Source organism: Brienomyrus brachyistius, chromosome 8, assembly GCF_023856365.1.
Source record: "Brienomyrus brachyistius isolate T26 chromosome 8, BBRACH_0.4, whole genome shotgun sequence".
NCBI lineage: Eukaryota > Metazoa > Chordata > Actinopteri > Osteoglossiformes > Mormyridae > Brienomyrus > Brienomyrus brachyistius.
In genome coordinates, this window is record NC_064540.1 from 14,040,784 (window position 1) to 14,056,893 (window position 16,110).

The 16,110-nt window shown below is 39.5% G+C and overlaps 1 protein-coding gene across 2 annotated transcripts in view; it reads right to left on the reverse strand.

Moving 5' to 3' along the window:
• The window catches only part of fhit (fragile histidine triad diadenosine triphosphatase), a 229,223-nt gene that overhangs the window by 30,676 nt on the left and 182,437 nt on the right, over positions 1-16,110 (reverse strand). The window contains exon 6 of one of the 2 annotated variants that reach the window (XM_049023068.1): positions 12,489-12,557. The exons of the other annotated variant lie outside the window; for it this stretch is intronic. Coding sequence (XP_048879025.1) covers positions 12,489-12,557 — 69 coding nt within the window. The remainder of the gene's footprint in view (positions 1-12,488; positions 12,558-16,110) is intronic. 2 annotated transcript variants of the gene reach the window in all.

Genomic DNA, 16,110 nt, shown 5'->3' on the forward strand with positions numbered 1-16,110 from the left:
ACCCCAGGAAGTCACCAAGCGCCCCAACCTGACTGGATCCTGACGGGTCTGCGAGGAAAGCTGGCAGTGTCTGAAGTTTACGGCTGCAGGGAAAAACCATTTAGGTGAGTGGCAGGAGTGTGATGTCACACACACACCTCAGAATCCCTTGGACAGCGGGATTTTTTTTCCTTCAGCCATTAGGTAGCACAGCAACCAGACAAAAAAATAATTATAGAGCTACTCATGTACCTAACAGTAGAGGCATTGCAATTTGCACTATTTATTAATGAGAGACTGAATAGGAAAGTCTGAAAAGTTGACGCATAAAAGTAGAAAAGCACTTGGACTGCACATCACTGCATTTGGCTTATAATAGATGGGTTAAAAATGTTTTGTGCTTCATGCCAAGTAATACCAAGACACCAAGTTATTTATACTTACAACACAATAGAATAATTCTGAAAACTCGGCTGGTGAAGTCTGAAAGCTCTCCCACTGCGCAGCTCTGAGAAATCCTCACCAAAATCATACCGGCTAGTACAAGTGATGCCAAAAGAAAAAGGGGCTTGAAAGAAGCCACAGGCGTCTTTGCACATTGAAGTCAACAAGTCTGAAAAATAGGAGCGAGTGAAATTGAAGTGTTCCGCCTTAAGGAGAGGATTCCCCAAGGAGGATGAGATCAGAGATAAACAGGAGGTTTCTCCAGATGCCAGGAAAAGAGGTCTGTCCCTCCGAATGTGCGCCTCTCCTGCTCATTTGCATTGCTAATGAAATTCTGCCCGGCTCCCTCCGACATGCTGCAATCGGCCAGCCATCTAGGATCGATGATCTTTCTCAAGCAAACTGTGTCTGGCAAACATGTACATCAAGAGGTGGTTAATACTGCACCAAGGTCCTCTTTGTGCACAACCTGCATTCAGAGACAAGTGCAACCGTGTCTGTGTTTCTGAAAAAGCAACTTGATGGTCTTTCCATATGCTCAGCTAAATTACTTCAATGTGTTATGTAGTCATTTGAATAATTAACAGCTTCATCATCGGCAAACGTTGTCAATACTGGATCATGGCAAACACATTTATAAAGCTGAGAGAGCCAGGCCCCGCAGGAGACGAGCAGTGACTCTAAATTGCCAGCCTTGTCTTTAAGAGTAGGGAAGATGGGAAAGCGTGAGACCTGTGCAGCACCGAAAGAGTAGGGAAGAAGGGAAAGCGTGAGAGCTGTGCAGCACCGAAAGAGTTGGGAAGATGGGAAAGCATGAGAGCTGTGCAGCACCGAAAGAGTAGGGAAGAAGGGAAAGCGTGAGAGCTGTGCAGCACCGAAAGAGTAGGGAAGATGGGAAAGCGTGAGAGCTGTGCAGCACCGAAAGAGTAGGGAAGATGGGAAAGCGTGAGAGCTGTGCAGCACCGAAAGAGTAGGGAAGATGGGAAAGCGTGAGAGCTGTGCAGCACCGAAAGAGTAGGGAAGATGGGAAATCGTGAGAGCTGTGCAGCACCGAAAGAGTAGGGAAGAAGGGAAAGCGTGAGAGCTGTGCAGCACCGAAAGAGTAGGGAAGATGGGAAAGCGTGAGAGCTGTGCAGCACCGAAAGAGTAGGGAAGATGGGAAAGCGTGAGAGCTGTGCAGCACCGAAAGAGTAGGGAAGAAGGGAAAGCGTGAGAGCTGTGCAGCACCGAAAGAGTAGGGAAGAAGGGAAAGCGTGAGAGCTGTGCAGCACCGAAAGAGTAGGGAAGAAGGGAAAGCGTGAGAGCTGTGCAGCACCGAAAGAGTAGGGAAGAAGGGAAAGCGTGAGAGCTGTGCAGCACCGAAAGAGTAGGGCAGATGGGAAAGCGTGAGAGCTGTGCAGCACCGAAAGAGTAGGGAAGATGGGAAAGCGTGAGACCTGTGCAGCACCGAAAGAGTAGGGCAGATGGGAAAGCGTGAGAGCTGTGCAGCACCGAAAGAGTAGGGAAGAAGGGAAAGCGTGAGAGCTGTGCAGCACCGAAAGAGTAGGGAAGAAGGGAAAGCGTGAGAACTGTGCAGCACCGAAAGAGTAGTGAAGATGGGAAAACGTGAGAGCTGTGCAGCACCGAAAGAGTAGGGAAGATGGGAAAGCGTGAGAGCTGTGCAGCACCGAAAGAGTAGGGAAGATGGGAAAGCGTGAGAGCTGTGCAGCACCGAAAGAGTAGGGAAGAAGGGAAAGCGTGAGAGCTGTGCAGCACCGAAAGAGGAGGGAAGAAGGGAAAGCGTGAGAGCTGTGCAGCACCGAAAGAGTAGGGCAGATGGGAAAGCGTGAGAGCTGTGCAGCACCGAAAGAGTAGGGCAGATGGGAAAGCGTGAGAGCTGTGCAGCACCGAAAGAGTAGGGAAGAAGGGAAAGCGTGAGAGCTGTGCAGCACCAGGAAGCTTTAAATGCAGCAGAAGGGAAAAAAAAGCACACAAGTCCAGGAGAAGAGTGATGTGTCTATTGAGGATCGGTATTAAGAAATCAATACTTAACTCCTGGTTCTGGTGCGAAGTGTTCCAGATTAAATTTAAGACAAAGTATTACTTAAAAAAGTGCTAAAGGAACCATTGATTTTTACACTAGATTTTTCAATTTGGGGAGAAAAGTTACAAGAAAACATACACACACACACACACACACACACACACAATCATATAAACAAGGCCTGACTAGTCCTGACTGTTTCTGCCTGCTTTTACTAGCTGTGTGACACACAATTACTATATGTCTCGATTTATTGAGTGCCAACTATTCAACAAGAAAACATGGTGTTATGTGTTTCTGTCAATGTTACCTTATCTTCAGCTGCACTACATATCTGTATCTGTCGTTAATGCTTGACGCTTGTGAACAGAGCTGGCCCCTACCTTCATAAAAAAATAAATATCTTTTAAGAATCTTCTTTAATTTAAGACTACATAACCATGACTAGCACAGTGAGCGTTGTTGAGTAAGTCAAAAACATACAGTCTATGTAACCAAAATAGTTATATCAGGTGGATATTCAAATCATTAGTCAGCCCACACAAACATATGTTTATGAAGAGTGATTTTTCTCAAATGCGTAACACCTTTCTGGTGGAAATGCTGCACTTCGCTAATGAGACATTAGAGGTATGACTGCATCCTTTGCTCTCATCCATCCATCCATCTTCCAGCTGCTTATCCTACATGGGGTCACCAGGCTATGCATTCACATGATGACAAATCCTCTCGCATGCATAGCACAGCAAATCCACCACTAAGAAGCCTGAACTGCAGGCAACAAAAAATAGTGATTTCAAAGCATGATGGCATACTGTAAACAAATACCATTTCACAACAGTGATTCATCAACCACAATATGAGAAAGGAAAGCGATTGGTCTTTAAGTGACATCACTTCCTGCAGGAAGTCCCAGATGTGCAGAATTGGTTACATTCCAAAACTATTGTTGTTTTCCGCACAAAGGAACTGTGAGATGGGTTCTTTATCTCCCTAATTTATCTGCACTTTGGGTGGGAATTCATACTTGCTTCCATAAGAAATGAAAAATTTTGCCTCCCTGATAAAAAAAAAAACGTTAACTAGGTGAGTGTCGGAGAGATGGATCACAGACTGTCACGGCAGGCAGGAACATGAGGATACATTGATATTTCTCATTACATTGCCTGCTGCTGCTATGTTCACTAATAACACTGCCACAGAGGGGATAATCAATCACGCACAAACAACCAAGCAAACGTCGGAATATGATAGGTCTGTCCCAGTATCTACAGCCTAAAGGTGGAGAACAATTGATAAAGATCTAATGAACAATGATATCAAAATGGCATCAGGTTGCTAGGGCCTGGGGAGACGCCTTAAATTTCGCTGAAGAGAATGTGGGTGTGAAGGCAGGACCTCTGTAAGGCAAAAATGGAACTGAGGGCAGACTATTGACTGAGCAGGTAGATACTGAAATAAGAGATAATAATCAGAAACCAGAAGATAGAAAATTTCATCTATTGACAAACGCAAGAGAGTTCTGCAACCAGGCAGTTATAAGGCATTACGTTTTAACCACAGAGGAATAAATTATTTGGGAATTTTCTGAACTACAAAAGTGAATGGAGTTTTCAATAATATGCAGTTTTCACCACAAGTTTTGTAAATGTTTTATTGAATAAAGATGTAGCACTGTGGTAAACAGAGCAACATTACATCAGCTAGTCATTAAAGGAAAGAGCAGCATAATCACTTGGCCTGGATACTATATCTATGGAAATTACACGTTTTCTGCTTGACGACAGCCCCTAAAATGGTGAAATAGTATTTCCATTTTGCAGGGGTGCAGCTGCTTCTCCTTTTCAAGTAGGATGGCAATAAATAAATAACCAAAATCAATAGGCAGGTATCCACCGTATCTCAAGAACCACAAGAATCTGTGTTCCACCAGCTTGAAATGAAAAAATGGAGGAAGTAGTATTAAACTTTTCAGTAAAAGAGTAAAACTGATATAGATAATTTACATTAAAACTAAAGCTGTACATAAATGTTCTCCGTGGATTTACAGAACTACAGGAAATCATGTTTAGGCTTTGATGCATCTTTTAGGAACCAATTATCAATTTGAGTTATATTTATATTTCCTGTAAAAACTTTCACTAAGGCAAAATGGAATAGTTTCATTTTTAATATATGTAGCCCGTAAGCTTGTATTTGATGCTTAACATGGTTAAAGGAAATCCAACTGCATAATGCTGCACTCTGTCATGACCACAAGGTTCAAACATGAAGCGAACTAATGTGGGTACAGCAGGAAAGCTAACGGCTAATTACACAATCAGAATGACAAATGTAGGAAAAATGGCTCTGGAAAAAGTTTTTTTTTTTTAATTTCATTAAATTTTTTTTTACCTCTGTAGCAATTCTTAATGATTTATAATAATGACAAGTTTTCCAAGTGTTCAAAATATGATACAAGTACAGTAAACCGTAATAATGTATATAGTTATGTGATATTGTAGACTTAAATTGCATAGACTGCCATATATTGCCTAATTTTAAAATATTTATAAATATGATAAGTCATTTAGCTCATTTAACTGTGCGAATGGATAATATATTTCACCATATTAATAGATGCATAAAATATATTTTCAAAGTGCATGACTATCTCTAAGCTTGATTTTGACCATCTAGCAGGTACAAGTCACTGGTGGTACAGCTCACATGCTCATCTAAGCTTATTCCTAATCAAACTATCAGTCAATAGAGTATCTGTCCTTCCAGTCTGTTCTCATTCTGTCACCCCCTTGGGGGCGCCGGCTCCAGAGCCAAACGCAGCGAATGATACACAGATACCCCTCGTGCAAACAACCAGATGTGGTCTGCTGATCTGCACCAATCCATATCCGATCAGCCGTCGTCAGCTACAGCCATAGTGACTCTTAAATGAACTACTGATTAGTACATCTATAACAATAACAGCGGCAACAACTAATATTAATAGCCAGAGATGCAAGCAGGAGCACAATATTAGTTGTTAGTGTAAGTGATGGATGACAGGAGAGTAGCCAACAAGCCTATGGAGACAGGACAAGATAAGAGGGAACGTGGTGAGACAGTGAGGACAGGACATCGCAGGACACAATGTGGCAGCGGGCAGTATGGTGCTGCATACTAATGCCTACTGTTACTTTCCTTGTTCCGCTTGTGGCTCTGACGTCTTGCCTTAAAAAGAATTAGTAGCTGAAATATACAGGAAATGAGACATATATCCCGATATGAACTGAGCCAATCTTTCAGGGTACTGGTCAGTTGTCCAAATAATAAGTGTCCTGTGACTAGGCTGAGCCAATGATCTAAAGAGATTTTCGTTATATCTCTCTAATTACATCATTGATAACTATTGGCTAATATGCTATTACTATAAACGGTTTATTCTACTGGGATATGTGATCTCCTTCCAGATGTCCTAATAATGAAATATGAGGGGAATGTGGGATGCTGTGGATGTAGATCTCAGATAGTCAACTCAGCACTCCAGACCAGAACGATTGAAAATGTGGGCATGACCAAACAGATGAATGCAGCTGCCCACTTCATATGAGAAGCCTATTCATGTATCAGCATTGTCCACAAATTAAAGTTTATGTGGGGAAATATGAGACCCATATAGATTAACTTAATTTTAGTGTTGCAGGTCACTCAGTATGTATTTTTGCATATGATTTGCTGAACTGTAAATTCAGGTTGGATGTCACTTTTTTATCAGATTCAATGTAGTGTCACCTTGACAGGGAAGCAATCTTTGTTTTTGTGATACTTTTTTGGGGTTTAGGTTGAGTTTCGATAAAAAGCTGGAAGTTGATGGTCAAAATTATTAGTATTAAATGTTAAACTTTTTTGATTGAATATATTGGGGGGGGGGAGGGACAATGGTGAGGAACCCTGCATTTCTTTGTTAGCTGACTGAAGGTCAATGGAATTCTATCTTGAAATTTAATGTCCCAGGTTGGTTCCATAATTATAATATGAATAAAATTATGTTGATTTCCAACATGCCGTGGCACAGTGCGCTGAAGAATGGATGAGGAGGGGTTACTATGAAGTATGTCGTTGATTATGAATTCCATGGCCTTAACACTTTTTTTAGGTGACATTAAAGGCAGAGAATGTGCACCATTAATTTTCTTTAAGACTTTGTCATTTTTAACCAAATTTTTACTTGCTTGTAAAAATGAGCCAACTAAAGTAAAAATGTTATTCAATGACTGTTTTGTTCTGTTTCCACTGGTTAAAGTTTTATTAGTTTACAAATTCATTTTGTGATAAATCTTGTTGCTCTTTATCAATGGAGTTGTTCACTTGGGCAACTTATTAAAAGTAGAATTGACTGAATTAACTAAACCGTTAGCATTAGTTGACTGCTGATTCATTAGTTGAATACATCCATTTGCCTATTAAGGTACAAGAAGATACTCATTCATAATATTCATTCATATATATATATATATATATATATATATACACACACACACACACACACACACACACACACACACACACACACACCTGTGGTATTTTCATTTTTTCTTGCCTAAAATGTTTCTTGAACAACCATTCTAATTACCATATTTACGGCCTTTAACAATATTTTTGGTAAACACTGTTCTCTTCCAAATACCTACTTTTAAGCACAAAATGTCTAATCAGGCACAGTACTGGAGCCCTTCAAAAACAGGGGCCAATTTGTTTGGAGACACGAGGTGGAAGACAAAATAACAAGATCCAATTGTAGGAAAAACATTATTAGGACTCATAATTGTGTGCTGACATTGTTCTTGCTAACAAGTGTGGTGACCCATAATTGAGTTTCCCACTGATCTCAGGACAGCTGAGAATAGGCAAAAATCAGCTTTAGCGATGTCGCACAGCTTTTCCATAATTAAAGCATGTGACATGAAACCTCTCATTCCAAGAAACTCATCTTCGGTCCTGCATCCAGACACACTTAAAATGGAATGAAGAGGCTTTCTGGAAAACTAAAATCAACTGTTCCCGTCATTTACCTCAGCCAGACAGCACTGGTGTCTCTCCCTCAGGATAGAGCAAACAATTTGCAATGTCTTTGGAATTTACTGAACAGAGATTAAATGTTGCTGCTATAATTCCTCTTATTACTGTTCCACAGCACATGCAAAATGCTTGATTGCTCCTAAATTAAATGGTGCCGGACATTAGTTTGTGAACAAATTCAAATCAGTTGAGTAATGTAACGTGGTGTGTCTTTTTCAACACACATGGTATTTCACGACCACCAGTAATAGCTCAATAGTGTCAAGACCAAAATGTGTCATTTAATTATGTAGGTAAAAGGATGCTAGAAATGTACATTTTTTCGTTATTATAATTCCTTTTTCGTTAGGCTAATTACGCCAAAGAGCAGCTGCGACAGTGATAAAACTGTACTGGATGAAAGCCAGCCGTGATTCTGTACATTTTTTTCCCAGCGTATTAAAAGGTCAGAACACTTAAGTTTGAAAACCCCTGAACTTTACAGGCTATAATGAATGGAACCTTTCAAGATGCCAAACGAGGTGAGCAAAGACGATACATGCGTGTGGAAGGACGGACTCGCTCTGTTTGTCATTCCTGCCCACACTCCCGAGAGCTGACTGCTCTGCACTTTCAGGACCTTGCCCTGAATCTCCTATCAATCTTATTGCTTCATTAATCTCGTTCGGTTTAACTAGGCGTTTTCAGTCCTAAATGTTTTGAACCTCAGCGCCATCTTTTTGTTCACCAATATGAAGGACTCCACCCAAATATCCTCTGGCTTCTGGCTTCAGAATGTAATAACATCACAGCATAATGTGATTGCACAATTTCCTTTTTATTATACAATTAGAATAGGTGATTTTACTTGCCGGTTATGATGAGAACAACATGAGGGCATCATTACTGGGTTTTTTTGCTTTAGTATTCTATTGAGGTTTGAGCTCCCATGCAGTCAGCCATTCTGACACAGAGATTTTTTTTTATCATGTACTGTATGCTGCACACACGTATGAAGAAACTCAACAAGCTTATGTGTGAGACGCCTGGCCCACCGCCTCTCAAATGGTGTGTACATATTCCTCAGGAGTTTCTGCCTTAAGGCAGAAAATATAAATCTGCACAAACGAAAGCCATGAAGGCAAAGCAGAAACGACCTCATAAATCACGAACTGTAAAGTATGTTGAATGTCACAGGCAGGATAGCGGAGACAGAGGAGCGCTAACCTCGTTAGCATTCACGCACTGCGCTCCAGGCACAGCCAAGCCTATCCCTGCTTTAAGTCTTCCTCATAAACAGCGGCACCTGAATTTTTGTTACCATAAAGCAACCTGTCCATTGCATGAACACAAATCTATTCGGTCAGGGAACAGTTTATAGAAATTATTTGTGGCCTGGTTGCACAGTAGCTTTCGTTCGCCGTTACAGAGCATACTGAACGTGGTGTCCTGTTGCTACTGTACTGCACTCAGGTGTAAGGGGAGCGTTAAAGTCAGAAAGTTCATTCAGCTGTCGTAGAGTGTTTCTCAATTTCTTTTTTAGCAAGGTTTCAATGAATATCTTTGCAGGTTTTTTGCCTTCGTGAGCTTAAGTAAAAGACGTCTGATTGAAACCTTGTCTACCGTAAATTTATACTGTAAATCACATCTCATTGTCACATCTTGCACAGTAAAAATCTACTGAAATTCAACCTTTCTCGCTTAAATCAAACACACACTACAACTGCAACTGTGCTAATTAAGAGAGAAAGGAAATAACTAAATGCCAGACTTGCTCAGGAAGAGAGATGCACTGTACTTAGGCATTTCTGCTGCTATTTTTGCTATTGGTGTGCTTTAGTCCACATTAATAACGTATCTTTCTCCATTATATGTTATTGTGAACGTGCAATAACAAACTAATTTATCAATAGTAACTTCTTGATCCCATAATCCAATCTCATTCACAGGCCTTATTCATGCCTAGTTGCTACAGAAATCTTTAAATGAGGGCAATGCAACACATTCATGACAATCTTATAAATGAGAATAGGCAGGAAAGGGAACATAGAAATGGGCTTTTAACAGATATTCAACTGATAAACTGATATTGCAAGAGAACAGCAGACATACATTAAGTTGCATTATTATAGGGCAAATACATTTCTCAGATATGAAGGCCTGGGGGTCAAATCCCACCTCCAGTTTGTGTATGTAGTTTACAGGTTCCTCAGGATGACAATTTGGCAACATACAGGCATTACTGTTGTTTAATTCTAAATCAGTTTAATTCATGTGGGCAAGGAAAACAGATTTCTTAACATACCACACAAAAAGACAATGCTGCCAGTAGACACACTGTTTAACACTGCAAAAATGTTACAGCACTGAACAATAACAAACCTTTGACAGAAGTACGATACATGAATCACTAACTCCATCTATCTTCCAAGATCACTTCTCCAGTATGGACACACAGTGAATATGAAGTCTCTACAAGACAGCACAGGTCAGGGGTACAGCCTGGACGGGATGCCAGTCCATCAGAGGGCAGAGGAGACACCCTGGACAAATGCCACTCGACTGCAGGGCACAAGGCAGGGGGCACCCAGGATGGGATTTCAGTCCACTGCAGGGTACAGGGCAGGAGGACACCCTAGACCGGATGGCAGTCCAACATAGGGCTTAGGACAGGGAGATACCCTGGACAGGATGAGATTTCACCACTGGACACGCCCTCCCCACTAAATCTGAAGTTCCTGGGGGCATTGGTGGTCTAATGGTTAGCGAAACACATTTGTGATTGAATGGTTGCTGGTTCAAATCCCTGACAAGCAATGAACTACCTGTAAGCACTGCTCCCCTGGCATGGAATTAGCTGCCAACTGCTATGTCACATATGGGTTAAAGGCAGAAGACACATTATGTTGTGTGCTGTGCTGTGTCAACAATGACAATTAATCACTTTCACCTCAAGCTCAATATAAACTGAGCACTCAGTGCTCATACGAGTTCAAGAAGCGCCTTCGAGTCCAGTATGAGTCAAGACTTGGCCCACCATGAACACATTTTTTAAACAATATTCTGCACAAAAGACATCCTACTTTCATTGAAACCTTCAAGTGAACGTCAGTCTCCTTATTTATTTGTGCCTTTAATGCAAGATCGAATTAAGAAAACATTTTTTTCTAAGCATCACAAAACTGAATGTTGCAAACTGTACACTGAAACTGAATGCTTCCTAATGTCTCATGTGGGTAACTGTGGCTATGTGCTTTAGTTAGACTTACATTCCTTCCATTTGCAGACAATTATTCTTATCTATAAGTAATTATTTTTGGTATCACATTCTGTTTTTCAGAATATTTCATTTATTTGCGCACTGTGTTCTTTATAAACCGGTCTGCACTACATTTACTAACACTACTGTGTACTGTCATTGCACCTTGTCTGTCTGGTACTATATGTATGTATGTTTGTCAGTGCACTATATTCTTGCTGCTGTATGCACCTGAATCTTAATCTTATTAGATTATTCCTTAGACCAGAATCCAGTGAACACAATGAAAAACACAGTGGAAATCTTGATGATTCAGCCTACAACCTGTGTAAGAACCACATGCATCCGGATGTGAAGAGATGATATTATTTAACTTCTGACACAAACACCACATTCTCCGGTTGATAACCTACAGTTCATTATTTGCAGTTTCACTGGAAACTGCAGTTCATGGCAATTAGCAGGCTGTCTCTTCAGAATAATACACTCCAGACTGGTAAGTGTAGAACACTTTTCAAAGCTCTCTTTAATTTTTGAAGCTTTCTATAAATGTTCACCTTGACAACAAAAGAGTTTGCTGAGATTATCCATCACAGCTACTTACAAGAATATCTTGACAACGTGAATCAGGTTCCAGTAAAAACAAATATTTAAAACAACAAGTATGATAAACCTCATTCGTGTTTGCAAGGTGACACTGCAAAATAATTGGAGCTGATGTTTCATAAACCAGGAAGAAATGAAGTACATGGCAGGCTATGTCTCTTGAAAAAAAAAGCACAGTCCGTTGTGATTAAGCGGTATGACGGCACAGTCATGTGGCAGTCCTGCATATCTCGATACATTGAACCTGAACCTCAAACAAACCACACTGCGCTCCAGAGTCCCCATCGCTAGAATAAAACAAACAACTTACGGTGACATCCCGCTGTTTGCCGGAGAAGACAGCTTAATGATCGAGAACCATTAGCAATACATCCAGGTAATTAGCTAAACTAATTCATTGTGCTCGCTGAAAATCAATGTGTTTAAGCACCAGTTCATTCTCCTTAAGTCAGGCTGCCTTTAAGACAAAAGGCTTAGTAAGGTGAGGCGCTGAGACCTTTGTGTCTTTTCACAGTCCAGTTACAAAAACCCCAGTTATGAGAGACCACATATTGCATTTCACATTGATGTTAAACGGAACCTACAATGCAATTGTCTTAGTTGAGAAAAATGAATGTGACTGGTTAAGGTTATAAAACACATGTAAGGCCAGAGCCTGCAGAGAACAATCAATCATTATTTACATTCTAGAAAAATATCTCCAAGACAAATCCTATTACTGCAAATGTTATGACATATAAAACTGTAAATGGCGGAGCTGCTTGCACAATAACATATTATCACAAGCAAATTTAAAATATATTTTACTGCTGGGACTTGCACATATACTGTTTTTTCTGTTCAGAGACTCATAAGAAACCTTGTATTGCTTTATGAGTGTAACATGTTAGCTGTTCTCTACTGTCACACCTGTCCACCTATTGATTCAAATTACTGCAATAAACCTATGAAAACACAAAAAATCCAAGATGTGTGCTTTTGATATGATTTGTATTAACCTTATATAAAAGCAGAAAGGCTATAATAGACAAGAGAAAACACCCGTCTATTCCTCTCCTTTTGTAATTAATAGTCACCGACTTGTGTTTGGAAAAGATGTTGAAATATGTATACAGACATTAAAAAAAAGATGCACAAGACCTCATCGTAGATGCTGTCGTTTCTCTGGAAATCCCCGGCCCGTCTCGGCAGCACATGCACATGGACGTGCTGGAAGAAAAGTTCGCAATCCTTAAAGCAAGAGCAGCAGAGAACAGCGCACAATAAGTGCTATTCACACGTGCAAAAAATTATTTCTGCAGCGCTGTACATATTCCTAGAGTAATAGTGTCCTAAAACTATCACACCGTTCTCCATGCTAAAGGAATTCTGGGAACATGAAAATGTAGTAACTATGTGCTGATCCTGAGTTCTGTTAGTTCCGTCGTGTTAATGCTGTATTTCAGGAGTGGAAAAGTGGAAAAGATTAGGACATAATTCAATGCGTCACAAAATGCACCTCTGATATATATATATATATATATATATATATATATATATATATATATATATATATATATATATATATATATACACACACTATGTATATATATATTTATCGTTTTTTTCTTTTTCAATTAAAGCTATACATAAAACCCTAAAGTTACGGTTTCACGCATGCACCAAATTTATTAGTATCACGGAAAGGGAGGAAAAGTTTGTGATCAACGCATGGAAACGAAAGTGACATTAAACATATCTTATGGATTAATTATTTGTAAGCTCCTTCTAGCTCTAACATTGTTACCCTCAAAGACATTTCATAACATTTCAATCAGCTATTGTACTTTAACTGACGTCGATGCTGAAGGAGGCCGCAGCAAGTCAGGTATCTCCTGTACGCAGAAACAACAGCCCGCGGAGAGGGACCGCATTGCAACAGCGATTCATGTTTCAAAATGCAACCCCGCAGCACACAATTTATTCTTTCTGAGTACTTAATTCTATTTAAAATTTCATAATTTAATATCTTTCCTTGTTATTTTTTTTTATTTCTTATCCTTTAAAATGTTTACTTGAAAGTATGTGTTTTTAATCAATCATTTTTACAAATATCATTACTTGGATATTAAAAACAAAATAAATATCTATTTAAAAATAATTTGTACTATACATAATTATATCGCTTTGAAACAATTTGCCTACAAGTAATCATTTTTATGTATTAAATTAGATAATTATAATTTGCTAAGCATCCAGTCATATAATTTAGGTAAGCATATTTTTTGGATATGCAGTTTTATTTTTTCTCTGTCTTGGTAATAACTTGAGAATACGGCAGCTCACATCTGCCAGCTTTCAGCCTCTTAATGCATGCAGATAATGTACGACGTACAGAAAACACCTTCTGCTTACTAATATTGAACCAATATAACAATTATATACACCAAATATTTCTGCACCCCCTGTGCATTATGATAAACAACTGGGTTGCATATATGGATACGATCAAACTTTTTTTTTCTTTTACTTTATCACATTTGCATGAAAATGTCAGTGTGATTATGTGAAATACATATCTGATATTTGTCAATATATGCAGACATAAGAACTTTTAAAAAAAATTATTTAAATAAAGGACAGTAACTGAAGAGCAATGGGATTTCGGATAACCAGCAAAGCAAAATGAAATAGCATCTTTTACAATGATAGAATGAATCTGAAAGCATTAAAGAAAATGTATAACTGCCTGTATTAAGTTAGGTACAGTAAGAAACAGTCTTGTCTCTTCCGAATTATATTATCATTAAAACCAGACCTTAAATCGACATAAGAAAGTCAAAAATATATTTAGAAATATATACAGATTAAATACTTATGGCTTGTTAGTACTATGGATCTATGTAATAATGTAAGAATTTTAAAATTGTTACAAATAAGATCTTCCTCATTAGAGTTTTGTCAGCATAATGAAGTGGTTCGCATAATGCATGTATTATTAAATCTGCCCACCATGAGAACATATACAGGAAACACACAGCTCGTTCATCAAGGCGAAAATAGCAGCCGCACACATGAAGGTGACAGAGTTAATTCCAAGGAACTTTAAAAGTAAGCTTGGAGACAATCAGTCTTTATATAAAGGTCATTTTTCTTTATGCGGGACACCAGACAGGCTTGCAGAGTACATCTGGAATGTTGATTTTGGTCTTTTTGGCTCCTGGCTCTGCTCTTTGAGGTTATCATGAAGATTTGTAGATGTGTTTGGGGAAGAACTGTAAGGGCTACAAATGATATAATAGAGGTTGCACCAGATATAGAGCGCACTAGACAGAGGTGCTGCCGTGCTGGACTGCCATCCTTTGTCTCAGAGGTATTTCTGACCTCGAGGAACGGAACAACATAATAGGGGTGACGGCAGAATGAATGTCTGCATTTGGGCACAGCTAAGCTGTCAGGGGGGGGGTCGCAATACAGAGAAGCCGAGCCACTGCGACGTCAACATGCGCATGCTGGACCCTTCACTCAGGCATCACAATACAATCATTTTGGTTACTCAGCTAGTCACAAACACTGCGGGCCAGTTAGGCGCATCAGAAGACAGGCAATATTCACAGATGTTTTCAGGGAATGGATGGAGATCCGTTAGACAATGAAATAATACCCACGTGATTTTAAAAAAAGTGTTCTGCACTGTGAAATGTTTTATTGATGAATCAATATTAGCATAGGCACGCAAATAAAAATGAGACCAGAGGAGGAGGGAGGATTATTTCAGAGCATGTAGATACAGCATACAGTATACGCTGCAATTACCTTCCAATATCATGTAATTTATTGTCTGTGCAAAATAAACCAAAAGTGCAAATATGAGTATCATCTGTATCAGAACAGAAAAGCTGCTGGCTTTCATGCATGTCAGCAGTCTTGGGAATAGCTGACCAGACGCTATATGAGTTTCACAATTATCACATGCTAATGCCTCTCGCTCTTCGGAGCTCGACTTGGGCTGTCCCTTCTTCAAACGAATAGGCGATCGCTGCTTTTTCTGTTTTGCAGGCATACCTATCTTTCAACAGTTACCCGTTTTTGATTTCAAGAAATTGCATTTCGTGAAGAATAAACGTAATCACTAAGCACACAAGGCAGCAGTAGGAGGCTGGGGGAATCAGGCATGCAGGTTTTGTGCATCTCTCTCTCAGTTGTTTACAAAGATCAGCAACAAACTGATTTGCAAAGAGACCTTTTAATTGATACTAATTGTATAATTAGGCACGTGCTCATTCCAATTATCAAATGATTGCCAAATGGGGACTGCCGATAGGGGCACCTTGAGGACAACTGCTGAATGCAGCTTGACAATCCGATGATGAAAGCGTAATATTCCATTATCAGATAAAAACATATTCCATGAATGACGCAGCTAAAGTTACCCCAGGTTACGTATCGCCTTTCAAAATGAATTAAAAATATATAGTCATTGGACCACATAAACCAAATATCAGTGTACACTGGATATGTGCAGATGTATAATATTTCTTGCAGGAAAGAAGGATATTGTAGCTGAACCACTTTGAGCCACTTTGAGTAATCAGATTCAGATTTGACAACAAAGATCTGTTCCAGACTACTTAATGGTGCAGACTTTAGTGTATCTCCCACTGTGCAGGTTCCACATACAGTAATACGGCTTAGATTGACATTAACAATCATTTAGCCACAGAACACTGTTTAAGAAAATAAACTGTTTCAAGTATATTAAGCCATCTGTGTTTAATATTAA